At 58.0% G+C, this 27,890-nt stretch overlaps 1 protein-coding gene across 12 annotated transcripts; it reads left to right on the top strand.

The window, feature by feature from the left end:
* Window positions 1-141: 141 nt before the first annotated feature.
* TSPOAP1 (TSPO associated protein 1) lies at window positions 142-27,890 on the top strand. Of its 12 annotated transcripts, none has more exons than XM_030828493.1 (32): window positions 142-1,345; window positions 2,140-2,247; window positions 2,509-2,637; window positions 3,212-3,391; window positions 3,933-4,124; window positions 5,382-5,459; window positions 5,546-5,629; window positions 5,888-5,977; window positions 6,151-6,273; window positions 6,513-6,617; window positions 8,350-8,400; window positions 8,803-8,823; window positions 9,637-9,841; window positions 10,479-10,651; window positions 12,350-12,465; window positions 12,758-12,867; window positions 16,459-17,289; window positions 17,459-17,610; window positions 17,948-18,325; window positions 18,410-18,649; window positions 19,003-19,197; window positions 19,784-20,623; window positions 21,223-21,322; window positions 21,403-21,554; window positions 22,195-22,363; window positions 22,777-22,821; window positions 23,285-23,317; window positions 23,507-23,610; window positions 23,694-23,765; window positions 23,981-24,091; window positions 24,728-24,789; window positions 26,672-27,890. In XM_030828493.1, the coding sequence occupies exons 1-31, from the start codon at window positions 1,013-1,015 to the stop codon at window positions 24,755-24,757; spliced, it is 5,550 nt and encodes a 1,849-aa protein (XP_030684353.1). In that variant the 5' UTR covers window positions 142-1,012; the 3' UTR covers window positions 24,758-24,789; window positions 26,672-27,890. The 12 variants fall into 12 exon arrangements, with proteins under 12 accessions (XP_030684353.1, XP_030684352.1, XP_030684357.1 ...); XM_030828492.1 differs by having other exon boundaries at window positions 22,750-22,821; XM_030828497.1 differs by lacking the exon at window positions 3,212-3,391 and having other exon boundaries at window positions 22,750-22,821.

The raw sequence follows: 27,890 nt of genomic DNA, 5'->3' as shown, positions 1-27,890 counted from the left end.
CCCTGTCAGCCGGTTCAGCCCACCAGTCCAGCTCCATCACCATGGAAACCAGCAGCCGACTTCCTATTGGTGGGTGGGAGGGGAGGAGGAGGAGGAGGGGAGGGCTGGCTCTTCCAGGCTCACCCCCCCCCCCACCCAATTCTGAGGCTCAGCCCTCCTCGGAGCCCACCATCTCGAGGCTCCTGGACTGTAAGGGACCCCTGCAGTCCCCAGAGCTGAGGCTAGCAGGGGCTGAGACTATGAGGCAAGCAGCCCATCGACCCAGGCCTCCTTAGGACCAGCCCAGCCACCCAGCAAGCGAGAGAGCAGCAGCGGAGAGCAGGGCCGGAGATAAAGGACCACAGAGGACCACTGGGGATCACCCCCAGCAGCTCCTGAAGCCCCTGGCTGGGCTGAGGGGTTGCGACGGACAGCCAGACCCACAGACACTGACAGACACACAACGACACCGATGCACACAGCTGCACGACACTGACACAGTCAGATACAACCAGGGACAGCATCACATACTGCCACAGCCCTGCAATACAGACACCCACACACACACACAGAAACAACTGGCAACTCTGAAATGGGCAGACAGTGACACACAGCACCACCCCCCTCAACACACAGAAGTGGGGGCACCCATCTTTCCAACACACGAGACAGCATTGACCTGCACGGACAGACCTGGAGACACACACACGCACCCTCACCCAGGCGCAGCTGTCGGTGGCCTCTGCACATCCTCCCCACCCCCACGGGGACACCCTCGCTCCTCCACATACTCTCGCACACACACAGCCACCAGCAAACATAGCTCACATACCCCTGGCTCCAGCTCCAGCAGCCCTGGCGCCTTCTGCAGCCTCCTTTGTGGGTGGGGAAGAGCTCAGCCAACCTTGGATGGAGCGTTGGTGAAGCAAGAGCTCAGAGGGGAGAGGGGCTGGCCTGGCATGACCCTCGCCAGTCCCCCCACCTGGCTGGGTGATGTCCCCCGGCCTGGGTTCTGGGGCCCCTTGGCAGTACCATGGAGCAACTGACAACCCTCCCACGGCCTGGGGACCCCGGAGCCATGGAGCCATGGGCACTGCCCACCTGGCAGAGCTGGACTCCAGGTCGAGGGGGTGAACCTGGCAGTGCAGCCCCAAGCGTCGCTGATACTCCTCCGGCAGCTCTGCAGCTTCAAGAACTGAGGTCTGAGGAGAGTTCCAAGCCCAAAGGAGCCGGGAGCTCGCGGCCCGTGGTGGGAACTGACCCTGAAGGAGCAGAGGCTTGTCTGCCCAGCCTGGGCCAGCAAGCATCGAGCTCTGGACCCGCCTGCCAGAGGCCAGAGGATGAGGAAGTGGAGGCTTTCCCGAAGGTAAGAGATCTGTGGAGGGCTGGGTTCTGCAAGGTGGAGATCTTTCACTATGTCCTCCAGCCTGGCCAGGAGGTGAGGCGAGGTATGCATCCCCAATGCCCACCTCTCCTCTCTTGGCCTGTCTGTGGGTCCATCTCTGTGGCTATCTGTCCTCTCTTCATCGAGCAGAAATCTGAGGGGCTCCATTTCTTTCGTCATTTGTCTGTCCTTCTGACCCTCTTCTGCCTGTCTGTCTAGATCTGGCCCTGCTGCTGCCCCATCCCTCTCTGTGCCTCCCCCTGACAGTGTGTCTGTCTGTGTCTCTTCTTCCATGAGTCTGTCTGTCCTTGGGGGCCGGGGGGTACAGGAGGAGTGTGGAGGTGCACGGAGAATCAGTGCAGGGGAAGTAGATTGAGGGGAGGGGGCTTGGTGCTGGGCTGAGCCAGGGTTGGGGTGGGTGTGAGCAGGCTCCTGTAGAAGAGGGAACAGGACTTCGGGGGAGGGCAGGGGAGTCTGGAGGGATGGGAGTGGGAGCTCGAGCTGGCATATACCTGGAGGAGAAGATGGGTAGGAATGGGAAGGATCAGGGAGGAGCAGGAGGGTGCCAGGTTTGGGGGCGCCTATGTGGACAGGGATGACTGGACAGTTCCTTCTCCTAGGCCTCCTCTGCTCCTCTCTGAAGGCCTGGGACGTGGGGGAAACCGTTTCATCTCCATGTCTCCTTGGACCATGGATGGGGGATGCTTCCACAGGGAAGGCTCTGGCTGGGTGACGTGGGTTTCTGAGGTGCTGTCCTCGGTCCTTTCCCATGCCAGGCCAAGCTGAAAATGAGCTTTGGGGACAGGCCCAATCTGGAGCTGCTGAGGGCCCTGGGGGAGCTGCGGCAGCGCTGTGCCATCCTTAAGGAGGAAAATCAGATGCTGGTGAGGCTTGGAGACTGGGGTCCTGCGTTCTGGCTGGAGCCAGGCCCTCTGCCTCAGTGCCCTCCTCACCCCATGAACATCTCTCCAAGTGGGGGCTCCATGGAGGTGACAAAATCCTGAGACCCAGAGAGGGTCAATCCCTGCCTAGAGTTGCCAAGGACCCCACTGTGAGCCTAGGGCTCTAGCCTCAGACTTGGGCCGTTAGGACTGGGTCTGTGGGGTGCTCCCTACATGCCCCAATTCTGCCTGACCCCTTGTCAGAGGAAGAGCAGCTTCCCTGAGACGGAAGAGAAGGTGCGGAGGCTGAAGAGGAAGAACGCCGAGCTGGCAGTCATTGCCAAGCGCCTGGAGGAGAGGGCCCGAAAGCTGCAGGAAACGAACCTGAGGGTGGTGAGGAAAGGAGGCTGCTGGGCGGAGGCTGGGTGACCAAGGAAGAGGGGAGCCAGGGCTGGGCCTGAGGGCTGTCTGAAGCTTGGGAGTCACAGACTCAGCACCTAGGAAAGCAAGAATCTAGGGGCTAAGGTGCAGGAAGGGCAGAGGTTGGCCAGGCAAGGAGGCCAAAGGTTTCTGGAGCTGCAGGGGGCAGAGAAGAGCTGGATGGGGAGGTTCCTGAGCAGGCAGGGAGCAGGATTCTGGATTACCACGTGCTGGTGCTGGCGGCAGCCTCCTGCTGAGCTCATCTCAGGGTATAGAGCTGGAATGGGGGCAGGGATGAGACCCATCACAGTGGCAGCCCCAAATTAGCAGCATCCTTTGATCCTAAACTCAGATGTAGAGTTAATCCTTTCCAGCTGCTGGGATGGGGTAGAGTGGGGCTGCTGGTTTTCTGAGACCCCAGTCAAGGTGGAAGCAGGTGGCAACCCCCCTAGGTTTTCATGCTAACTCCTCCTTTGGGAGGAGATGAGGAGTGGGAGAAGTGCCCCAGCCCTCAGGTGACCATTGGCCTTACCCCTCCTCTGGCTAGGTGAGTGCCCCCTTGCCCCGGCCGGGGGCCAGCTTGGAGTTGTGTCGGAAGGCCCTAGCCCGCCAGCGAGCCCGGGACCTCAGTGAGACAGCCAGTGCACTGCTGGCCAAGGACAAGCAGATTGCTGCCTTGCAGCGGGAGTGCAGGGAGCTGCAGGCCAGGCTCACTCTGGTGGGCAAGGTGCGAGGAGGCCCTGGTCACCTGTTCCAGCTCAGCCCTGCACAGGGCCATCTGCCTGTTGTGGGATGCGGACAAGATGTTAATGAGATGCAGATGAAACGGGAGGGTGGAGGTTGCTGGGTGTAGGTTCCCCTGGCAACGGCCCAGGTGGGAGAGGGGACAAGGGGGTGGAGCCATGAGTCCCAGACCTGGGCATTTCTGTGCTCCAGGCTTGAGGCTGTTTGCCGGTGGGTTTGGCTGTATGCATCCACACATCCCCTGTGTGAAGGGATGTTCACAAGGTATTTAGCACAGTGCTGGGCACATTGAGAGCACCCGAGAAATAAGTTACTGAGAATGACCGCATAGGGGCTCGCGGGAGCATGTGGCCACATACGCATGCACATGTAACCAGGCATGTAGGCATGGGAGGGTGTGCATGCGCGAGGGAGTCCCGCGCATCGGAGCCCCTCCAGCAAGGCGAAGGGCTCTGCAGGGGATGGCAGGGGGCGGGCAAGGGTTAGGCCTGACTCCCCTCCCTGTCCCTGTCCCCCAACCTCAGGAGGGTCCCCAGTGGCTCCACGTGCGGGACTTCGATCGGCTGCTGCGCGAGTCCCAGCGGGAGGTGCTGCGGCTGCAGAGGCAGATCGCGCTGCGCAACCAGCGGGAGACGCCCCCGCTCCCGCCGTCCCGGCCCCCGGGCCCTGCTCTCCAGGCCAGAGCAGGGGCGCCGGCTCCCGGGGCCCCGGGCGAGGTGAGCGCCGGCGCAAGGGCAGGTGTGTGGGTGCGTGCAGATGGGTGGGGGGAACGACCACCGGGATCTCCCCTGCACCGTGCTCAGAAACCCAAGGATTCAGTGGTGGTGTGCGCACTCCCAGGGGCTGGGGAGTTTTCCCGTCCTGGGCAGGGTCCACCTCCAAGCCTCCGGTGCTCGTACCTGCGCCGTGCCCTCCCCTGGGGGCTCCAGGGTTCCGCCCTCCATAGGCCTGCGCCCAGCTGGGCCTGGCCGGCCGCCCCTGCCGCGCTGCCTGTGGTACGGCCCGGCCGCAAATCCCTGGTTGCCCTGGCAGCCGCCCGGGGCCCAGCCCGCGCCGCCTCCTCCCGCCGCCGCCGTAGAGCGGGGACGCCCCCGTCAGCGCCCGCCTGGCTGGCCAGGCCTGGCCCCGGCTACCCGGGGGCGGCGGTACGTCCGTCCCGGCTCCAGGTACAGGCAACCCTCACTGAGCGGGGGGCTTAGGCAGCCCCTGTCTCCAGGGCCAGGGACCCGCTCCGGACCCCCAGAACTTAGGGGGTCTCTCCGTCATCCTAGGTAGGCAGCAAGTAGGTCCTCCTCCTTCTGGGAAGAGGGCTGGGAGGAGAGACCAGGTAGTGATCTGATAGTGACCAAAACCTCCGGGTGGGGGGAGGCTTCTTGCTCAGCTTTTGTCTCCCTGGCTGGCCCTGGAAGGGAGATGCACCTCCCATCAAGACCTGTCCTCCCCCAAAGTTTGCACGGATAAACGGAAGGTGTGGTAGGGTGGGCTCGGGGGAAGCCAGAAGAAGGGTCTGGCTGGACTTGAGTTGCTCTAGGCCAAGCCCAGATTTGGATCATACAGAACCCCTATCTTGGGGAACACCACATCCCCGGGGGCCCAAGCAGCCTCCTAGTTCTCTGCCAGTCGCTGAAGGACACCCAGGACAGTTATTGAGTGCAGAGCAGGGCTGCTGCTGGAAGCTAAAAAGGGAAAGCTTTGGCCTGGATAAAGGACCCATCTCCCAGGGCACACGTGGGTCCCAGGATCTCAAAGCACTTATGGCTCCAGGACACAGGGGTGCAGCCTTTGTACTTATACATCAGCTGGAGACAATGGGAGGGGGTGGGCAGGCAGTGCCCCTCTTTGCCCTTGCCAGGCAGGGATCTCTTGCTGGCTGAATGATGGGGCGGGAACCTGCTCTGGGCAGGCTGGGCTGGGGCAGGCTGCCCTGGGGCCCTGTTCTCAGGTGCCAGCCCCTTGCCCCTGGGCATTTCCAGGCCACGCCCCAGGAGGATGCGGACAACCTACCCGTGATTCTAGGGGAGCCAGAGAAAAAGCAGAGGGTGCAGCAGCTGGTAAGTCCTAGGTCAAGGGCTGGAGGCAGCCTGCTGTGGGCAGAGGTACCTTCCGTCATGAGAAGCCCTTGGTTCTGACCTCACAGGAATCGGAGCTCAGCAAGAAGCGGAAGAAATGCGAGAGCCTGGAGCAGGAAGCCCGGAAAAAGCAGAGGCGATGTGAGGAGCTGGTGAGCTCTTGAGGGCAGCCCAGAGGCCAGCTCCTTCCTTCGCCCCGGCCAGCCAGGTGGTGGCCTCCCTCTCAGCTCTGCTCCCACCCCCGCTGCCCTCAAGAACACATTTTCCCTCCTGCTCCTTTCCTTTCCTGGCTGGTGCAGGTTCCAGCAGGGGAGGAAGGCCTTGCCTGGGAGGAGGGCAGGGTCCTCTGTGTGGGGAGAGGGGGAATGTGGGTGCTGGGCTGCCTCCCGAGAGCTCCTCTGCCTGCTCAGGAACTGCAGCTGAGAGAAGCGCAGAATGAGAATGCCCGCCTGGTGGAGGAGAACTCCCGGCTCAGTGGGAGAGCTACAGAGAAGGAGCAGGTACCACTTCCGCCCAGGTGCTGTGGAGACCTGTGCTCCCACCAGGGCCCCGATCCCCAGCCAAAGGGCTTTCTCCTCCACCCCTGAGCAGGGGTAGGGGACTGTTCCCGCTGTGAGGGCGCTGGTGGGTCAAGGCTCACCCACCCAACTCCCTGCCACTGCCCCCTCGCCAGGTGGAGTGGGAGAATGCGGAGCTGAGGGGCCAGCTCCTGGGGGTGACACAGGAGAGGGACTCAGCCCTTCGCAAGAGCCAGGGCCTGCAGAGCAAGCTGGAGAGCCTGGAGCAAGTGCTGAAGGTGAGGGGATGGTGCAGGTGGGAGAGGGTGCTGGGCCCTGGCATGGGGAGCAAGTGGGACAGCAGAATATGCTTAGCGAGGGGCACTAGCTCTGAGGCCTGGGCCAGGAGCTGCTCCAGGCTGTTTCCTTTGTAATAGAGGAATCTGGAGCAAATGGTGTTTGAGGCTTCCTCATCTTAGATCTTCTCTAGAAATGGCCAAGTGGGGGATCTGGCCTTGACTCGGATCTTGTGTTTCAGCACATGCGGGAGGTGGCCCAGCGGCGGCAGCAGCTGGAGGTGGAGCATGAACAGGCTCGGCTCAGCCTACGGGAGAAGCAGGAGGAGGTCCAGAGGCTGCAGCAGGTGGGGCGGCAGTGAGGGAAGCTGGCAGGCTGCTGGACACCAGCTTTGCCACTCACTCATTCCACAAGCATTTACTGTGTGCCCGGCACTGTGCTAGGCATCGGGGAGACTGTGGGGAACAAAGACCAGGTCCCTGAGCAGTCAGCAAATTAGCAGATCCATGAGTGAGCTGATTTCAGACACTGATGAGCACAGTGGTGGAGAAGAACAGGGTGATGTGACAAAGTGACTGGAATGGGGTGAGGAGCCTTTTAGAGGTCATCAGGGAAGGCCTCCCTGAGGAGGTGACAATTGACCTTGCCTGCCAGGAGGCGTAGACATGCACGTGCTCTGTGGCAGGGAAGAGCTGGCGAAGCCTGAGACCAATGCGGCTAGAATACAGCAAGGGATGGGCAGCGTGGTGGGAGCAGACAAGAACCCGATCCTGTCGGGCCTTAACGGCCATGGGAAGAGTTTGGGTATTTTGCTCTGTGAGTAGTTAGAAGCTCCTGAAAGATCCTAAGTGGGGGAGTGACATGATCTGAGTCATACTTTTACAGGATCACATGGGTGGTACTGTGGAGGGTGGACTGTGGGAGCAGGCGTGGAGCAGGACCTGGGCGGTGGCCTGGGAGGGAGATGGTGGCTGTCTGGACAGAGATGCATGCAGTGGAACGGGAGACAAGTGCCCTGGTTTGAGTTATGTTTTAGAGATAGAACTGACAAAGTTCTGGCCGGGCATGGTGGCTCATGCCTGTCATCCCAGCACTTTGGGAGGCCAAGGTGGGTGGATCTCTTGAGGTCAGGAGTTCGAGGCCAGCCTGGCCAATATGGTGAATCCCCGTCTCTACCAAAAATACAAAAATTAACCTGACATGATGGCGGGCGCCTGTAGTCCCAGCTACTCAGGAGGCTGAGGCAGGAGAATCGTTTGAACCCGGGAGGCAGAGCTTGCAGTGAGCTGAGATCGCACCACTGCACTCCAGCCTGGGCGACAGAGCGAGACTCCATCTCAAAAAAAAAAAAAAAAAGAATTGACAAGGATCCCTGTGAGATTCCAGTTGAATCCCTTCTCTGACAGCCATTTGCTGTATAAACCTTGGTGGAGGGTGGGGCTCTTCACACACACTCCGTGAGGTGAAGGATGAAGGGGCAGCAGATCTGAGAGGTAGGACATCCCGAGTGCTGAGTTCCACTTGGGCCATCTCTGAGCTGCGTGTGAAACATTCAAGGGGAGCCGTCCACATGCACTTGGATACGTGAGCCTGGGGTTATGGGTAAGTTGGTCTTGGAGATATTTGGAGCCACCAGTGTGCTTAGTTGTATGAGTAGATGGGAGCCCTAGGAAGAGAGTAGACAATATAAACTGGGCCCAGCACTGGGTCCGGGGGAACCCTAACATTCAAAATGGGGGGCAGGGAACAGGCAAAAGAGGCTGAGAAGGAGCATCCAGAGAGGTAGGGGGGAAACCCGGAGGACGGATGCTCAGGAAAGAGGGGAGCTGACTCAGCCACGCCTCTCCTGGACCCCTTTGCCTTCTGGTCTAAGGTATGGTTCAGGATGGTGTTCAGGAGGGAGAAACCCTTCAGCCTCCCCCTTGCCTATCCCTCTTCCCTCTCTCCCTACCCTTTTCTTTCTCCCGGCTTCTTCCTCCCCTGCCTCTGTCCTTTCTACCCTTCCTCCCTCGCACCCCTCTCTACTCCACCCCATTCCTTCTCCTTCCCTCCAGTATTTTGGTTCCTCCCACCTGTAGGCCCAGGCGGAAGCCAAGAGGGAACATGAAGGAGCCGTGCAGCTGCTGGAGGTAGGGCGCCTGGAAGTGGCCCCCCAGTTCCACCATCTTGGGAGGAAGGCAGGGGACCTCCAGTTAGAGCTGAAATGGACTATGGCGGTGGGGAGAGGGGTTGCAGGAGGGGCCCTTAAATGCTCCAGGACCTGGGGGAGTCCGCTCCACTACTGGCCTATTTCTCAGGGTGGGCACGGCTGGGCAGGGGACGCCTAAATCTGGTGGCAGCAGTCTCCCATTGCTGCCACCCCCAGAGGCTGCCTTCACCCTGAGATATCCTTTTGTTTAGGAACTGCTAGTCAGTCCAGGGAGCTGACTGGATGACATCCACTTAGGTCCCCTTCTCCGCCTCCCTCTCTGGGTTAGCAACCCACAGCTCTCAGGGTTCTAACCTATTCTCTGCTTCCTTTCCTGCAACAGTCTACCTTGGATTCCATGCAGGTAGCGCCTCGTTCTCCACTTCCCCACACCTCTCTAGGCTGGCTGAGTTGCATCTCCTCCCTCAGGGCCCAGGCAGTCCCACTCTCTCATCCAGAAGAGGGGGTGTCACTGGGAGCAGGCATGAGAATCCATAGGGGGTGGGGTTCCTACAGGACATGTGCGGCTGTCCCCTTGTCCCAGGCCTGCCGCTGTGTCTGTCAGACACTGGGCCTCCCCTCTCTAGCCACCCTGATCATGAGGAAGTTCATCACCAGTCTAACTTAAGAGCCTCGCCATAGTGGCCGGAGAGAGCCCCTGCTATTGGGACTCTCCTCAGACCTGAGAAAACTTCCCGGGCATTGGCCATTCCCATCACGAAGACATCCCTGGCTCCCCTGTGGAATTTCCTGCCCACCTCTCTCAGGGAAGGGGTCTGAGTTGCTGATTGTGGGAGGGTGATGAGCGGTGGAGCTGAGAAAACTCCTGCGGTGATGGTGGTGATGATGGGGTGGGAATGATCCCTGTTGGCCTAGAAAGCAGCCAGAGGCAGAAGTGCCATCGCCTAGGGCCTGAGGGTTGGTGAGTGTGTGGCAGGCCCCGGCCTTGGCTCTGGAGTGGGCTGGGGTGAAGATGTCCCAGGACACAGGCCAAGACTTCACCCTCAGCTCTGATGCATTAAGGACAGTGGGGTGGCCAAGGCAAGGCTGGTGCCTAGGCCTGGGGCTGGGTGGATGGATGTGACCTGAAACCCAGTGTAGGGCTGTGTAGAGATGGCACAGGCTGGCACTGCGTAGCTTTGAGGGGCCTGGTGGCTCATGGTGGGTCTTGGCCCAGGCCCGGGTTCGAGAGCTCGAGGAACAGTGCCGCAGCCAAACCGAGCAGTTCAGCCTCCTGGCACAGGAACTCCAGGCTTTCCGCCTGCACCCGGGCCCCTTGGATCTGCTCACATCTGCCCTGGACTGCGGGAGCCTTAGAGACTGCCCACCACCCCCCTGCTGCTGCTCCACTCCCCAGCCTTGCCGGGGGTCTGGCCCCAAAGGTAAGGTGGACCCCAGTGGCATTGGCCTGGAATCCCCAGGCCTGGGCTTTTGTATAGAGCAGGGAGTTCAAGATCAGAGAAGGCCAGCAACTCATCCAGAGTCACACAGCAGGTTAGAGCTGTGCCTGGCTAGAACCAGGTTCTGTTGGGGAAAAATAAAGCCCAGGGGAGTGACTGTCCCAGAGTCTGGCCCAGGCATCATGGGCCACTGCTCCTCTCCTTCCAAAAGGACCTGAATGGTCAGAGCTAGGGGTTGGGCACTAGGAGTCAGTAGCAGGCAGTGTGGCCTTGTGCAGAGTGGGGGCTTGGGGGTCAGTCGGATCTGGTGGTCCCAGCTCCACTCACTTGACAGTCACTGTGATTTGAGAATGCTGCTTAACCTCTCTGGGCCCTAGTTTCGTAAGCTGTAAGACAGGAATAATTAAATGCATCTCATCGAGCTGTTTTGACGATCATGTGAAATAGTATTGGTAAACCAGCTATACCTCTATTTAGTAAGTTTCTCTCTAAATATTTCCCTTTTTGTAAGGAAGCCCGGCTATGGAGGGCCTGGTCCCCATATCCAAGAAGCACCACCCTATCTCCCGGTCCCTCCTCAGGCCACAGACCCCAAGCCCACGTGCCATCTTCTCTTTAGACCTTGACCTCCCGCCGGGCTCCCCTGGGCGCTGCACCCCAAAGTCTTCCGAGCCTGCCCCTGCCACCCTCACTGGGGTCCCTCGAAGGACAGCCAAGAAGGCAGAGTCTCTCTCCAACTCCTCCCACTCCGAGTCCGTCCACAACAGCCCCAAGTCATGCCCTACACCTGAGGTAAGTGCTGGGGTGGGGCCTGAAGTTCTGGCTTTGGCTTGGGGAAGGGTGCAGGGCAGGTGGCCCTGACCTCTTCTGGGGTCCCCAGGAGTTGGGTGGCAACATGGGAGGTGGGAGGCCTGTGGATTCCTCCTGTGGGCGAGGGGCTCCGGTGGAGCGGTTCCTGCCCTCCACTGCCTGCCTGCAAGCCCCACCTGGGGCCACCCCAGCCCACCCCTGGGAGGCCCACGGAGGCTCTGGAGTGCTGGGCTGGCTGCAGGAGACACTTGGGCACGAGGATCTGCATAATGAGACTGTTCCTAAGAGCATCTGTAGTGAAAGCAGGTGGTTGTATGAGAAAGCACACGTTCCAGGATTCAAATCCCAGCTTTGCCTTAGGCAAGTCACTGAGCCTTTCTCGGCTTCTGTTTCCTTGTCTGAATCTTGGAGCTAATAAAACCTGCCTTCTAAGGTTGTCGTGAGAGTTAAATGAATAAGGAACATGCCGGTCTCAGTGTGGGGCACACAGGATGTGTGCTCAACAGGGGGCAGCTGTTATTATTACTAAGTTCCTGGGCATCACTCATAGCTCTGGTCGTCAACTCATCCTTCTTTCTACCCACAAACCCCAGAAGGTGGAGGGGGCAGGTCAGGAGCAGCTCTGAGAGCCAAACATTTAGAAAGTGGTAGAACGAAGCCCTGGGCCTCTATTGCCCCCTCGTGGGATAGAAGGGTGGTGCCAGCTTTGGATGTGGCTGTGGAGAGGTTGCCCACTTGGTCCCCTTCTCCCAGGCATTGGCAGAGAAGAGAAGACAGAGTGTTCCTCAGGCTACCCCAGCAACCTCAACGAGGGTCAGAGAATCAGGGTGCCCTGAGGTTGTGGTGCCCTGGGCTGTGGACCGGGCAAGTAGACAGGAAGTTCTGAGTTCCAGAGCTGAGCAGCAGACACACTGTCACTCGGCTAGAAGCCGGGACCTCTCAAGCTACTTTTGCCTCCTTGCTTCCAACGATTTACAGTTGGGGTGCTTTGCTGAGGTGTTTCTTTTTTCTTTGTTCTGTTTTTTTTTTTAGACAGGGTCTCGCTCTATCTCCCAGGCTGCAGTGCGGTGGTGCAATCTCGGCTCACTGCAACCTCTGCCTCCTGGGCTCAAGCGATCCTCCCACCTCCACCTCCCAAGTAGCTGGGACCACAGGCATCCACCACCACGCGCAGCTAATTTTTGTATTTTTAGTAGAGATGGGGTTTTGTTATGCTTCTCATGCTGGTCTCAAACTCCTGGCTCAAGCAATCCGCCCTCCTCAGCCTCTCAAAGTGCTGGAATTATAGGCGCAAGCCACTGCACCTGGCAACTTTGCTGAGTTTTTTTATCTTAAGGAACCAAACCAAACTTCTGTTGACACCCACTCCCCACACCAGCATGGCCTGTGCCCCTCTGAGAGGAGGGAAGTGGCTTTATTTCCTGGTGGGTGCAGTAGAGGCTCAGGGAGGGGTCTGGGTTATCCCCACTGCCCAGGGCAGCTGGGCTCTGCCAGGACCTGCTGTCTCAGGTACTGATTTAGAGAGCATCAGGGGGTCCTTGCCACTGGTCCTCTGCAGCATGTATGTGTTCACTTTCCCTTCTTAAAGCAATAGGTCCTCTGGCTCAGCCTGGAAACCTGCCTGCTTGGCGTTTGGCCCCAGGCCCTGAAGAGAAACCAGCCCTTTCTGTTTGCCCCCAGGTGGACACAGCCAGTGAGGTAGAGGAGCTGGAGGCAGACAGTGTCTCCCTGCTCCCAGCCGCGCCAGAGGGCAGCCGGGGAGGAGCCAGGATCCAGGTCTTCCTTGCACGTTATAGGTGGGTCCCTCACCCTCACTGCCCCTGAGCCCAGCCCCAGCATTTGGGGTGTAGGAGGGGGCCGGGTGGAGCTAGAGACCTCTGGAAGTGGTGGGGGCAGTACAGGACACAACGGACCTATTCTAATAACCTAGTTGGGCCAAGGTGGGCGCAGTGAGGGCTCGGCTTTGCTGGTGGTGGCCAACCACAGCCAAGTCTCTGTAAAGGCTCAGTGCAGTGGGAGAGAGAAGATAGGACATGGAAGTGGAGTGTAGGTCACTCTCCTCCTCCTCATCTGTGCCTCGCCTAACAGCTACAACCCCTTTGAGGGTCCCAATGAGAATCCAGAAGCAGAGCTTCCGCTGACAGCTGGCGAGTACATCTACGTCTATGGCAACATGGATGAGGATGGCTTTTTTGAAGGTAGGAAGGTAGTGGGGGGTCGTTCTGTCCATTCCCCTGCCTTTGAGCCCATGTTCCCAAAGACGGATATCCATCCATCCATCCATCCATCCATCCATCCATCCCCTCTGCCCAGCATGCTCAGCCCACCTTAACTTTTTGGTCTCAGCTAAAAGGCATACAGAGACCTAGTGGCCATTGGGGAAAGAGAAAGAAGGGAGTCTGGCTTCAAGCAGGACAGGACAGCATAGTCCAGATGGTGGAGAGAGTGTCACAGGAGATTTTGGCTAGATTCATTTTTGTGTGGATAGTCAGGGCATGGCAGTGTTTCACACTAGTGACACCCGAGGTCAGGTATGCAGCATTTGATGCTGGACTCCAGTCAGGTATGCGAAGGAGGAATCAGGGTGAAGATCCCAGGGGAAGGTGTTCGCAAGCGGTTAGCAGCTGTCAGGGCCCAGGCAGGGTGTCTGCTTCAGGGAGGTTCTGCAGCTCCTGTGGGGAGTCAGAGGGCTGATCAGGCAACTAAAGGCAGATGCCTCATTGAGAGTTGGCACCATGGGCCTGCGGAAGACATGGCCTTGGGAGACTCTCTCAGGGTGGCTCTGGCCTGGGTACTACCAGGCTGAGTCCATCAGCAGCAGAGAGGATGGCACTGTGTTGAGAATTGGATGGGGCATGGACAGGGCAGGGCGAGAGCTGCAACTGTGTGTAGAGATTCAGGAACGGGCTTACCTCTGAATCCGTAACCCTGGAAGCTTGGGAGCCTGCTCAGCTTCTTTTCCCTGGGTCCTCTGCCTGTTACTTGAGGAGCTGCTGGGACCCATGGTACCTGGCTTTATGGCCTAAACAGTTAAACTCCCTACACGGGTAGATTACAAAGATCAGAATTAATAAAAACCTTTCAGGAAAATAATACTTTATAAATGAAGAAAAAAAAAGACCACCCAAATCAAAAACCAAAACCCAAACACTTTTTTTTTGGAGGGGGGCAGCAAAGGCATAAGTATTAACTAACCACAAATGACTAGAATTTTTTTTTTTTTTTTTTTGAGACGGAGTCTCGCTCTGTCGCCCAGGCTGGAGTGCAGTGGCGCAATCTCGGCTCACTGCAAGCTCCGCCTCCCGGGTTCACGCCATTCTCCTGCCTCAGCCTCTCCAAGTAGCTGGGACTACAGGCGCCCGCCACCACGCCTGGCTAATTTTTTTGTATTTTTAGTAGAGACGGGGTTTCACCGTGGTGTCGATCTCCTGACCTCGTGATCCGCCCGCCTCGGCCTCACAAAGTGCGGGGATTACAAGCGTGAGCCACCACGCCCGGCCACAAATGACTAGAATTTGAACTCCGCGATCTGGGATAAATCGGGATAGACGTAAAGGCACATAGACCACCGGGGGCAGATGCCGTATTCCCTGTCCAACCTTAGCTAAAGGACGGCTCCCTCTACGTCTGGGCCACCTAGGCTGTTCTCAGCTGCATGGGCTTCTGGAGCATGTGCCTGACTCCAGCCCAGGCTCCAGCTTCAGCCCTGCAGGCTGGAGATCCTCTTAGTGTGAAGACTCCTGCCTTTGTCTCCCACTCCACAGTGCTGGTGCTTATGATCCTTTCCTAGGGCTGCAGGAACAATTAGCATGGAGTGGCTTGAAACAATAGACATTTATTCTCTCACTGGCCTCTTCTGGAGGCCAGAAGTCTGAAATCAAGGTATTGGCGGAACTGCATCTCCTTGGGGGCTCTAGGGGAGGTTCTGTTCCTTGTCTCTTTCAGCTTACGGTGGCTCCAGTTGTTCCTTGGCTTATGGCCACCTCACTCCAGTCTCTATCTGTGGTCACCATTGCCTCCTCCTCTTAGTGTTTCTCCTCTGCATGTCTCTTATAAAAACACTTGTCATTAGATTTAGGACCCACCCGGATAATCTAGGATGATCTCATCTCAAGATCCTTAACTTAATTACATCTGCAAAGACGCTTTTTCCAAATAAGGTCATGTTCACGAGTTCCGGGGATTAGAACATGGACGTGTTTTTGGGCGGCCACCATTCAACCCTCTACAGTGCTTATTTTATCAGCGAATTTATTGATAGTCCCTCTTGTTTCTTCAAGTTCCTTACTTCTTTTTTTCCTAGCATAGGCAGACAGAGATAGGGTAGAGGTGAGGGGCACAGATGACTGTTAGGGGAAACGCCAGGCCCCACTGCAGCTCAGACCTGCCTACACTCACCCCTCTCCCCTAAGCCCTGGCTCGTGCTCCCCCTTCCTCTCAATAAAGCACACCAGCTACCAGCTGTCTGTTTCCTGAGAACTTTTTTTCTTCTTTAAATTGACCGTGACATTACATGCTGGGTGCCCAGCTTCCTTGACATCCCTCAATCAAACAACAACAGCAAATGTTTTAAAATACTCTCTTGTCAAGTCTTCAGGAGAACTGACGCAGGTAACAAAACATAACCATTGGTGGCTGCCTGGATTGACTGCTGTCAGTCATGCTCCTAGACACAGGCCTGCTGGAGCTCCTGATCCTTCTAGAACTTACAAGTGACTATTTCGCTAGCACTTACTTCGTTTGTCTCTAAAGATTCCTCCTTTACTCTGCTGAGTTGGCTGTCTCTCTCTCCCTCTGTGGATGTCTGCTGTTCACAAAGGGAAGTTGAGGGGCACCCCCGCCCCTATTCCTCAGGCCCAGGTAAAACCCAATCAGCAGAATTTTTTTTTTTTTTTTTTTTATACAGCATCTTGCTCTGTCGCCCAGGCTGGAGTGCAGTGGTGCGATTACGGCTTGTAGCTTCTGCCTCCTGGGCTCAAGCAATCCTTCCACCTCAGGCTCCTGAGTAGCTGCAACTACAGGCGTGCCACCACTCCCAGCTAATTTTTGCATTTTTTGTAGAGATGGGGTTTTGTCATGTTGCCCAGATTGGTCACAAACTCCTGGGCTCAAGCGATCTGCCTGCCTCATCCTCCTGAAGTGCTGGGATTACAGGCATAAGCCACGATGCCTGGCCAGTTTTCTCATCCTGACCTGCTTATTTTTTAAAACTTTAATATGAAATTATGAAATTATTGTTGCAATTTTTAACACAAAAGTTTTCAAATGTACAGAATACATTTGAATACTTATATACCCAGCGCCTAGATTCAACAGTTGTTAAAACTTTGGCATATTTGCTTTATCTATGTGTAGATTAAACATGATTTTAAAAGCATTATGATATTTTACCTTGAAATACTCAACATGCTTACTTAGAACATGATATTATCCTCCATCCTCGCAGCCCAATTGTCACCTGGTGGCTTATTAGAGTTACAGAATCTCAGCCCCATCCAGACCCAACCAAGTTAGAATCTGCATTTTAACAAATCTCTAGGTGATTCATACGCAAGTTAAAATTGAAGAAGCACTGTCCTATAGAACCAAAATACTATTAGCAGACCTATCTCTAATCCAGATCTTTACTGCTCTTGTCTTTTAAAAGAATTGACAGTTAAATGTTGATTTGAATCAAATGCTGAAGATCATCCACTAGCAGTTGCTAAAAGGCATTTATTATACCGTTTTTTCTTTATCTCCTCTCTGTCTTCCCCTGCCCTGCCCTTTCCTGGTCCTCCTCTTGCCAGGAGAGCTCATGGATGGCCGAAGGGGCCTGGTGCCTTCCAATTTTGTAGAGCGTGTATCGGATGATGACCTCCTGACCTCCCTCCCTCCAGAGCTGGCCGATTTGTCCCACAGCTCAGGTCCTGAACTCAGTTTCCTGAGTGTAGGTGGGGGTGGCAGCAGTAGCGGGGACCAAAGCAGCGGGGGACGGAGCCAGCCCAGACCTGAGGAGGAGGATGCAGGCGACGAGCTCAGTCTGACCCCATCACCGGAGGGCCTGGGCGAGCCTTCTGCCGTGCCTTACCCCCGCCGTCTGGTGGTCCTCAAGCAGCTGGCCCATAGCGTGGTGCTGGCCTGGGAGCCACCTCCTGAGCGAGTGGAGCTACACGGCTTCCATATCTGTGTGAATGGGGAGCTGCGACAGGCCCTGGGGCCTGGGGCGCCACCCAAGGCTGTGCTGGAGAACCTGGACCTGCGGGCTGGGCCCCTTCACATTTCTGTCCAGGCCCTGACCAGCCGGGGCAGCTCTGACCCACTGCGCTGTTGCTTGGCGGTGGGTGCCCGGGCCAGAGTGGTGCCCAGCCAGCTGCGGGTCCATCGATTGACAGCCACATCTGCTGAGATCACCTGGGTGCCCGGCAATAGCAACTTGGCCCATGCCATCTACCTCAATGGGGAAGAGTGCCCACCTGCCAGCCCCAGTACCTACTGGGCCACCTTCTGCCACTTACGGCCTGGCACACCCTATCAGGCCCAAGTGGAGGCTCAGCTCCCACCCCAAGGGCCCTGGGAACCAGGCTGGGAGAGGCTGGAGCAGCGGGCTGCCACCCTGCAGTTCACCACACTCCCAGCAGGTATGTGGGCTTGGGCCCTGTTGTCCAGAACACCCAGGAGGCCAGGCCGTGGGTGACGGAAGAAGGGGACCCTGATCTTATTTGCGTTATCAGGGAAATAGCAAATTGGGCAGGTATCTCTGATGGGGAGCGTCCTGCATCATTGGGTCTTGTGCCTCCCTGCCCCCAGGCCCACCTGATGCCCCTCTGGATGTGCAGATCGAGCCTGGGCCCTCCCCTGGGATCTTGATCATCAGTTGGCTCCCAGTCACCATCGATGCTGCTGGCACATCCAATGGTGTCCGGGTCACAGGCTATGCCATCTACGCTGATGGGCAGAAGGTATGGCCCTGCCCACTGTACCCTAGGAGTGGGGGTGGGTCCCTTCTTGCTATGCTCAGAGGCCTAGGCTCTCTGGCCCGGCACAGAGATGCCCAGGCCCTGGCAGTTGGGCACCATGAGGCAGATGGGTTAAGAGCATGGGCTCTGGCAGCACATGACGGATTTTAGAACTGTTCCATCACTGAAGCCATATGGCCAGGAGGATGAAATGAGATAGGCCATGCAGAGGGCTTAGCACAGTACCTGGCATAATGCTAGCTGCCACTGCTGTCAGTGCATCCTCACGCTTGGCTGTCTCAGCCTCTGTTTCCTATCCTGTGCCCCCTCCACCCTGCAGATCATGGAGGTGGCCTCGCCCACGGCAGGCAGTGTACTGGTGGAGTTGTCCCAGCTGCAGCTGCTGCAGGTGTGTCGTGAGGTGGTCGTGCGCACCATGTCGCCCCACGGGGAGTCGGCGGACTCCATCCCGGCTCCTATCACTCCCGCCCTGGCTCCGGCCAGCCTGCCAGCCCGAGTCTCCTGCCCCTCACCGCAACCAAGCCCAGAGGCCAGAGCGCCCCTTGCTTCAGCCTCCCCAGGGCCTGGAGACCCCAGCTCTCCTCTCCAGCACCCTGCTCCCCTGGGAACTCAAGAGCCTCCAGGAGCACCCCCTGCAAGCCCTTCCAGAGAGATGCCAAAAGGGTCCCACGAGGACCCTCCAGCACCTTGCTCCCAGGTACCCTGTCCGGGGAGAGGGGAGCAGGTGCAGGCTGGCAGAGGGACCTGGGCTTGGGTCCTTCCTCAGTGCTCTCTGTTCCAGGAGGAGGCTGGGGCAGCAGTGCTGGGCACCTCAGAGGAGAGGACAGCCAGCACATCCACCCTGGGTGAGAAGGACCCTGGCCCCGCAGCTCCCTCACTGGCCAAGCAGGAGGCCGAGTGGACTGCAGGAGAGGCCTGCCCGGCCTCCAGCTCCACCCAGGGAGCACCGGCCCAGCAGGCGCCGAATACCGAGACGTGCCAAGGAGGAGACCCAGGGTCTGGGCTGAGGCCCAGGGCTGAGGTAGGGGTTTGGGGACACACTGTGTCACTTCAGAGAATTGGGGCCTGTCTCCCTACCTTCTGCCAGCCCAAATCCAGTTGCCCTCTCTGCCTGTCCTCTGCCCTGGTCCTGCTCTCACACCTTTGGCTGTGCTATGTGTCTGTTTTTCTTCTAGAATTTCTCTGTCCCATGTGGCTCCCATCTCCCTTCTCCCACCCTGCCCCTGACCCATGGTGTACCTCCCCCATTTAGGACATGGCTCTTTCTCCCTCTGCCAAAGGACCCTTGTTATTGTGGCTGGGGCTGACCCTGCCTGGAACCCCCTGTTCCCCCTCACTGTCCTTATCTCTCCTGCCTTGCCTCGCTTCTTGCAGAAGGAGGACACAGCAGAGCTCGGGGTTCATCTGGTGAACTCCCTCGTGGACCACGGCCGCAACTCAGACCTGTCAGATATCCAGGAGGAAGAGGAAGAGGAAGAGGAGGAGGAGGAGGAGGAGGAGCTGAGTTCCAGGACTTGCTCCTTCCAGAAGCAGGTTGCTGGCAACAGCATCAGGGAGAATGGGGCCAAGGTAACGGGGTAGGGATAGGCTGCTGGGCCCCAGGCCTCAGACTCTGGGGCCTCCCCACTGTGTGTCAGCAGCTGCTCTGACCGCCACTGAGTGCCAGCAACATTCCAGGTCTGTGGCCTGGGCCCTGTCCTAAGCAGAAGATAGGAAGTGGCCCAGGATTGGCCTCTGCCCTCCTGGAAAGAAAGGGGAAGAGGAGGAGCTCATTTCTGTACCTTCTCTCCCTCCAGCCCACCAGATACAGCGCCCTGGCCAGGGGAGGCTGGTGCCACCTAAGATCCTTGTGCTGGTAGCTTCTGGGGAGGAGATGGGGAGGCCTGCTCCTCAATGCTCCTGTCCCACAGGGGCTGGTGACGGTTCCTAGAGTGTGTTCCCTAATTCTTCCTTTGGCTCTCACTGGATATGTGTGCGACTTTGGGCCAGCCACTGTCCCTCTGGTTCTTTCCTCTCGGAGGAAGCTGTGGGAGGGCTGTGGGGTTGTCCGTAACCCCTGCCGTCGTTTGAGGGCAAAGATCACAGCTCTGTCTCCTCTTCCCCACGCATCTCTCTTCCCTGCTGTGTTCTACTCCCACCTCCCCACCTCCACCAGTCCCAGCCCGACCCGTTTTGTGAGACTGACAGCGATGAGGAGATCTTGGAGCAGATCCTGGAGCTGCCCCTCCAGCAGTTCTGCAGCAAGAAGCTCTTTAGTATCCCAGAAGAGGAGGAGGAGGAAGAGGAGGACGAGGAGGAGGAGAAGCCAGGGGCAGGCTGTTCTTCCCGAGACCCTGGCCCACCTGAACCTGCATTGCTGGGGCTGGGCTGTGACAGTGGTCAGCCCCGAAGACCTGGCCAGTGGCCCTTGTCTCCTGAGTCCTCCAGGGCTGGAGACTGCCTGGAAGACATGCCTGGATTAGTTGGTGGAAGCAGCCGGAGGAGAGGAGGGGGCTCCCCTGAGAAGCCCCCAAGCCGCAGGCGGCCTCCAGATCCCCGTGAACACTGCAGCCGACTTCTCAGCAACAATGGGCCCCAGGCCTCTGGACGACCGGGCCCCACGCGGGAGAGGGGTGGCCTCCCCGTAATTGAGGGCCCCAGGACTGGACTAGAGGCTAGTGGGAGAGGGCGGCTGGGCCCTTCCCGGAGGTGCTCCCGTGGCCGGGCGCTGGAGCCTGGCCTGGCCAGCTGCCTTTCCCCCAAGTGCTTGGAAATCAGCATTGAATATGATTCGGAGGACGAGCAGGAGGCAGGCAGCGGGGGCATCAGCATCACCAGCTCCTGCTACCCTGGAGATGGGGAGGCCTGGGGCACAGCAACTGTAGGAAGGCCCAGGGGGCCTCCGAAGGCCAATTCAGGCCCCAAACCCTACCCACGCCTCCCAGCCTGGGAAAAAGGGGAGCCAGAGCGGAGAGGCCGCAGTGCGACGGGCAGAGCCAAGGAGCCACTCTCCCGGGTCCGTGCTCACTCCCCGCCCTGGGCAGCCTCTGCCTGCTGCCACTTGGTGGCCCTGCTTGCTGCCCACCAGCAGCTCCCATTCCACGCTGCCCGCCTCCATCAGCAGAGGTGGGGCCAGGCCTCCGGGCTCCCTCACCTGCCTCCTCCCACCCACATTCCACTGCTTTGCTGCTTCTGCTGATCAGAACTGGGATGCACAATATTCTATCACTAGTCACCTGTTGCAGCCTTTGGGCAGGGTCGCCCTTTCCTCTGCATAGCTAGTTATGGCTTCAGGACGCTGACTGTGATGCCATGTCCAGGGTTACCTGCCCTGATGCTGACGGGAGGCCCTCCTCTCGCAGGCTCCTCAGCCAACTCCAGTTCCCTCTACTCCACTCATCTACTCGGGGGCTGGGGCTGGGGCCTCCCCTCCTGCCCTCCCTTCCACTGTGGGGGTGTCTGAGGTCTCCAGCAGGCTGGGCCGAGGCTCCAGGAGAGGAACGCTGTGCTCCTGCGCTGCTGTGCTGCTTACGCTGATGGGGCAGAGCTGGGGGAGCACGAGCCCACCAGAGGGATGGTGTGTTACTTTTGCCGTCTGTTGCCCTCTTTTTGCAGGCAACAGAGACCGGAGAGGCCAGAGGGCAGGACAGCTCTGGGCGGAGGGGCTCCCAGAAGAGAGGTGTCCGAGTCCCCAGGCCAAGCACTGCAGAGCTAGGTGAGCACCTGATGGGGCTTGAGCTAGAGCCCCTTGGCCAGAGCTCGCTGCAACACCGCCCCTCTCCACTGTCTCCACAGTCCCTGCGAGGAGCCCCTCAGAAACACTGGCTTACCAACACCTACCCGTCAGGATCTTTGTGGCTCTGTTTGACTATGACCCCGTGTCAATGTCGCCCAATCCTGATGCTGGAGAAGAAGAGCTTCCCTTCCGAGAGGGTCAGATCCTGAAGGTGACTGATTCGCCATCAGGTCTCAGAGCTCCAAACACCAACTAGGTCTTCCCTCCTCCCTCCTTTCCTCCACTGGAGGTAGCACAGAATCATGGTGGAGCACATGGCTTCCAGAGCAGATGACGTGGGTTTGGACCTGACTCTGCTGCTTCTAGCTGTGTAACCTTGAGTAGATTACCTAGGCCCCCGGGCCTCAGTTTTCTTATTGGTAAAATGGGATAATATTAGTGTCTACCTCACAGGGTGGTTTGTGGATTAAATGATCCAATGTACATAAAGTGCTTAAACCACCTGACACATAGGCAGCACAATCTAACTATCTGCTGCTGACATTACTATTTTTATTATTCCTCCAAGTATTGATTAAAGGCATTTTGCTATTGCTCTGAGATTAAGGAGATCCAGTCTGGGGTGGGCGAAGGGCATGGCCATGTAGACAGTGAATGGGCATAATACAGAAAGGGCTGTCTTCTCCTATCCCTGTGATCCTGTTCTTTGCTGTGTTCCCCCTTTTCCCATTCCATGGCATACAAAAGGGAGAACATTCTTCTGCATTTCCAAGTGGGGTGTTGCTGGGGTTCGGGGCCTAGGGGCACAGGGAGCAAGCAGAACTGGCTGAGACCACTGGTTTTGCCTCCAGGTGTTTGGGGACAAGGATGCCGATGGCTTCTACCAGGGCGAAGGTGGGGGCCGGACAGGCTACATTCCCTGCAACATGGTGGCTGAGGCGGCTGTGGACAGCCCTGCTGGGAGACAGCAGCTGCTCCAGCGGGGTTATTTGTCCCCAGATATTCTCCTTGAGGGCTCAGGTATGACCTGCTGCTGTCCCTCACCCACCTCCCACCAGCCCCCTTCCAACTCCACCTGACCCTGAGCAATTGTTGTGTCTGGGGTGCTCCCCCTTCCCCAGACTCTAGCAGAGCCTTGGAGCCTGCCTTGAACCCTGTGACGCAGTGGTCAGACTGTACGTGGGCTGGCCGCGTGGAGTGGGCGTCTGTTGCAGAGGAGAATGCAGCCATGCAGCCAGGAATTTTGGGTCCTGGAGGTTGGGTGGGGCTCTTGTCAGGGATGGGAGATGAATGCCCTTACGAAACAAGCTCAGTAACCCAGCACGGCCCTGAGAGGAAACTCCAGAGTCCCAGTCCTGTCTCTCCCACTTCCCCTGCCTCGCTTTCTCTCTGCTTTCCTGGATCAGGGAATGGTCCCTTTGTGTACTCCACAGCCCGCACAACTGGGCCTCCTCCCAAGCCCCGCCGCTCCAAGAAAGGTGGGTAAGACCGAATTCTCTCTCAGGTGCTGGGAGGGTGTGTGTGCTGGTGGGTGGCGCTGCTTGGCTGTCTGTTTTCTCTCAGGTGCTGGGAGGATGTGTGTGCTGGTGGGTGGCGCTGCTTGGCTGTCTGGGGAGGCACCTCTGGGGTTTTGAGCAGGTAAAGGGAATCGGCAGACCACCCACATCCGCTGCCTCCCCCCATGGGGGGCTTTGTTCCGGTGGGGATGAGGGATGGTTTGTGGAACTCTCTGTTCCCACAGGCACCTGACTATAAAATCCATGAATCCCAGAGCGTGCCATTTACCCTTTCTGGGTGTTAGTTCACTGCCACACAAATGGGTTGGGGAGATGCGCCCTCAGCAGCCTACTTGTGTGTGGGCGAGTGTCTGGCCTGCGCTGCAGCACCTGCAGCCTGGGTGGGCGGGGTGGGAGGGGGCTCACAGGCACATTCTTTCCACAGCTGAGTCGGAAGGCCCTGCCCAGCCCTGTCCAGGTGAAGGAACATCCCTGGGCCCGGGAGGCTGGGGAAGGAAATAGGGTGGGTGGCCCCTCTGGCCTCGCCCCATTGGCTACAACCAGTGGGGAGGTGGTGACAGGGGGTCAGCAGGGGTCCGGGGCAGAAGACAGGATGGGGTGTAGGGCTCTCCAGAGAGTCCAGAGTCTTCTCCTCCTCCCCCTGCAGGCCCCCCTAAGCTGGTCCCCTCGGCTGACCTGAAAGCTCCCCGCTCCATGGTGGCTGCATTTGACTACAACCCCCAGGAGAGTTCCCCCAATATGGACGTGGAGGTGAGGACCCTCAGATAGAGCCCAGCAAAGGGGGCGGTGGCAGAGCCTTCCTGGGCCTGATGCCCTCCTCTTGTTTTCCACAGGCAGAGCTGCCCTTCCGGGCAGGGGACGTCATTACTGTGTTTGGGGGCATGGACGATGACGGTTTCTACTATGTGAGAACATTGTTGGGGAGGGTGTACCATATCCCAGCCCCCCAGACTTCGCGCAGGGGGATAGGCAAGGAACCCTCAGGAAGTCTGGAGGAATGGAACGGGTCACCTCCCTGGACAGTGGTTTTGGCCCCAGCTGTTCCCCAGGGGCATCAGGGTCGAGGGGCAGGGCTAGAGCCTCTTTCCTGATCTCAGTCTCACCGGCCTCTCCTCTCCAGGGGGAATTAAATGGACAAAGGGGCCTGGTTCCATCCAACTTCCTGGAGGGCCCTGGGCCTGAGGCAGGCGGCCTGGACAGGGAACCCAGGACACCCCAGGCTGAGAGTCAGGTCAGTGAGGAGCTGGGCACCCAGCTTGGCAGGGCAGTCTGCCCTACTGGTGGGGTGGTAGGGCCAGGGCAGTGTTGCGGCAGGGTTGCACTGTGTCCAGCACAGAGCCGCTAAGTGACCACCAGAGGGGAGCCCCACCAGGCAGCTGCCCCCCAGTATGTGCCCCTCTCTGCAGAGGGATGATAGCTGTGACCCTGACCCTCAGGCCATCTCACCGGCTGCCAACACCTGGGGGCTGACACAGGTGAGGGGGCCCTGTGGAAAAGGACCCTCCGCCTCACACCTGTAGCCAATCAAAGTCCCTGTTTCAGGACACTCCCACCCTGGGGGAGGGTCTCCCTACCTCCCAGGTGCCTTTGGAAGCCAGTTGCCCAGCCAGGCCCAGCTTCCTGGGTTCTCACTCCTAGAGCTTGTCTCTCCTTGGGGTGAGTGGAATACAACTAAGCCTCCACCCTCAGAGGGCAGGGAGAGAGGGTGAAGAGGCCAAGCCCCAGCCAGAAAACTCAGGGCTTCCATGTGTAAACGCAAAGGCCTTGGAGAGTAGGGCCCATCCCTGTGCAGGGCCACCTGGCAGCTGGGCGGAGAAGACGCGGGTCTGTCGGTAACCCATCTCCTCTCTTTGTTCCCTGTCCTCAGAGAACGAGGAGGAGAAGAGTCCAGTGCTAGATGGAGATAGATATATGTAGAGAGAGCAACATGTAAGTGGGGGACTGCCCCCCTGTGTGACCGTCCACCCCCACTTGACCATAATCAGACAGTGCTCCTTTGTCTCAAATACTGGAGCTGACCCAGCTTTCCCACTGTCGTCCAGGGAATGGCGAAGGAGAGCTTGCCATGAGCCAGATTTGCATAAAGAGTCATCCTTCCCCCTCCCTGCTCCCCTTGCCTTGCCTTTATCCAAGGCAGTGCCAGCTGTCATAGGATTACATGTCATCTTAGTGTGTGATGTCCCACATTAGCTGATGCCTCCTATTCTATAACACATGTGGTTTATAGAACATGACGTGGCATCCACATTGGGACTCATCAGTGGTATTATGATACTGTGTGGCTATGGTATTATAATATCGTAATTATTACTGGAGCCAGGGTGACACTCTAATGCCACCAGTAATAATAGGCTTCCCACCCTTGTCCTCTGCATTGTGACCTGTTAGGGTGATCAGATGCATGATTTACCTCCAACTCTCAGTTTTCTCTACTTGGGGGATAAAAGGGGAGGTTTGGCCAGGTGTGATGGCTCATGCCTTTAATACTAGCTACTTGGGAGGTTGAGGTGGGAGTCACTTGAGCCCAGGAGGTCGAGGCTGCAGTGAGCGGTGATCACGCCACTGCACTCCAGCCTGGGTGACAGAGCAAGACTGTCTCAAAAATAAAAAAATAAAAGGGAAGTTTGAGTAGTTCAAATCCATAAATAACCCCAAACCATTATTCTCTGGGGCTCAGAAACATCCTCCTTTTGTTTCCCTAACAACCTCTCCCTCCTGGATGTTGTGGAAGGAGCCCTAAGAGGGAGTGGGAAGGGCCTGGGGCTCGCCAGCCGGCTGTTGGCTCTGGCTGGTTTGGGGGTAGATGCTTTGGCCTCTGCGGGCAGTCCTGCCAAATCACTGCAGGCCTGGGGCGGGGGTGGGGCTTCGGTTGTGCACCCACTTTCCTTGCCTTTGGCCTGGGCTCTATAGTTGGTTCTGGCTGGGAGCCTGCCAGGCTCTGGGCAGCAAGTGGGAGTTTGAGGAAGGGAAATCATGCAGGCCGGCAAGAGCTGACAGAGCTGTGCCAGGTACCAGAGGTGAAGGTGGGAACATAGGTGTGGGGGGCTTTCTGGTGGCTTCTCTGTTCTCCCAGCTCCCTGGCCTTAGATCATTAAGGAGCGCCGTCTGGGTGGGCTTGAGGCAAAGGGAGTGGAGTTCGGAGGAGATTCAGTGAGGGAGAAGACGCTAGAGCCTCCAGAGCCTGTGGTGGGGGCTGAGTGGTGCCCCCAGCTGTGAGTCCCTCTGGGTCCTTGGCCTCCCCACAGTCCTCTTAGGGGCCCTTAAGGGAGAGTCCCAATCTTCTTCCCCATGGAGTGGGTACTGGCTGCACACCATGAAGGCCTGGGGGGCCACATCTGCTGGGTTTGGGGAGACGCTCTTTCTGTCTATGAGGGGCTGTAGAAGCTGCCTTCCTTGGCAGTGACCGCTGCTTCTAAGCAGTCCTTGTCCTTGCGCTCCATGTTTTGGGAGGGAGGTGACATGTGAGAAGTTGCGGGCACCCATCCTGAGGGGCAGGTTCCAAGAACTCTTGGGCCCTGTCAGCCCTGCACCCTGGAAGGAGAAGGGAAGGGGCCTGCCCAGGGTCACGGGTGAGCAATCCGGAACCGAGACTGCATCCCCTGGGCCTCCCAGCTCAGTGTTCCCTCGGCATCACTCTCCCATTCACCGCCTGTGCTGTGTGTGTCTGACAGTGGTGGGAGGTGAGGACCTGGTTCTCACCCATGGTTCTGTGACATGGGAGGCTGCAGGCCCCTTAGGCTGTGGAAAAAAGGGGTCAGGGGGTCAGGAGGGAATCAGGCCCTGACCTTGCTCCTTCTGTCTCACATTTCAGGACTGGGGCTGCACCACACAAGGGCCCCCGGGGCCCCCAGGTGGGCCTTGTGCCCCCAGCCCTGGCAGCGCCCCCAGGATTGAACGCGGGGAGCCCCAGGGCAGAAGCGAGAAGATGTGGGGTTTCTTCTCCAAGGGGAAGCAGCTCCTCAGGAGGCTGGGCTCTGGGAAGAAGGAGTGAAGCTGTGGCCCATCCTGCAGGCAGAAGAGGCCCTGAGAGGCCCCCAGATCACTGTCTCTGCTGAGCAGGGAAGGCTCAGACTGGGCCCAGAGCCCCTGTTCTTCTGTGTTAACACTGTGGCATTCAGAGGGAATCAAAGAGCCTTGGTGAAGGTCAGAGCTAAATGGCTCCTTAAGGATGAACTCTCTAGAGAAGCACCTTCCTCCTACAGGAGGGGAAACTGAGCCCACAGTGAGTATGTAACTTGACCAAGGTCACTGAGCCAGGACTGGACCCAGGACTCTCACGTCCTGGTCCACCCACCTCGTCTACTAGTGTCCCACAGTGCTGCGCTAGTCCCTTCTGCAACCCTTCCCAGTCCCAGGACGGACCCTGGGGGGAGAAAGGAGCCTGTGCCCCCTGATGGCTCTGGCTGTCCTGATCATGTCTTCCCTCCTCTGAAGGAAAGTTTGCACTGGATTTTCTTGGAGCCCCATCTCCCCAGCGGGCAGGTGGGCGGAGCCTGTATATATGTACATACTCAGTGCCTCAGTTCAGCTTCCTCCACCTCGCTTCCACTGCACAGGCCCGGGAAGGAGAAAGGCCAAGCCAAAGTGGGCCCCACCCTGCCCCCGTCGTGCTCCATCCTTCCCTGACGGGGCCTGCTGGCCCCTGTATGGTCCCGCACCCAAAGACCCTGGGGCCAGCGGGACCAAAAGCGGAGTTGGGTTTGCCTTATTTTGCTCATTGGATTCAAGTTCTTTTGCATAGTTTTCTTCTAAGCCCTGTTGGAGTCCAGGGGCTGGAGAAAAGGACAGATTTATGCAGCTATTTTCATACATTCCCTGTTCAGAGTGGGGTAGGGGTTCTCCACCGTTACCCGATCCACTCCATCCCCCACCCTCTGAGGGTGAGTGTCTCTTTGCATGTTTCCTTTGCTGTGGTGGGAGATAGTTTGACTGAGCCCCCACCCCGACCTTGGTCTCCAGGGGTGTGGAATGGTGGGGGAATTTGTTTAAAAGACATTTTATTATAATAAAGTCTATTTTCACAAAATCTA

Source organism: Nomascus leucogenys, chromosome 14 (assembly GCF_006542625.1).
Source record: "Nomascus leucogenys isolate Asia chromosome 14, Asia_NLE_v1, whole genome shotgun sequence".
Classification (NCBI taxonomy): domain Eukaryota; kingdom Metazoa; phylum Chordata; class Mammalia; order Primates; family Hylobatidae; genus Nomascus; species Nomascus leucogenys.
Note: the sequence above shows the minus strand (reverse complement) of the source record. Positions and strands in the feature narration are given on the sequence as shown.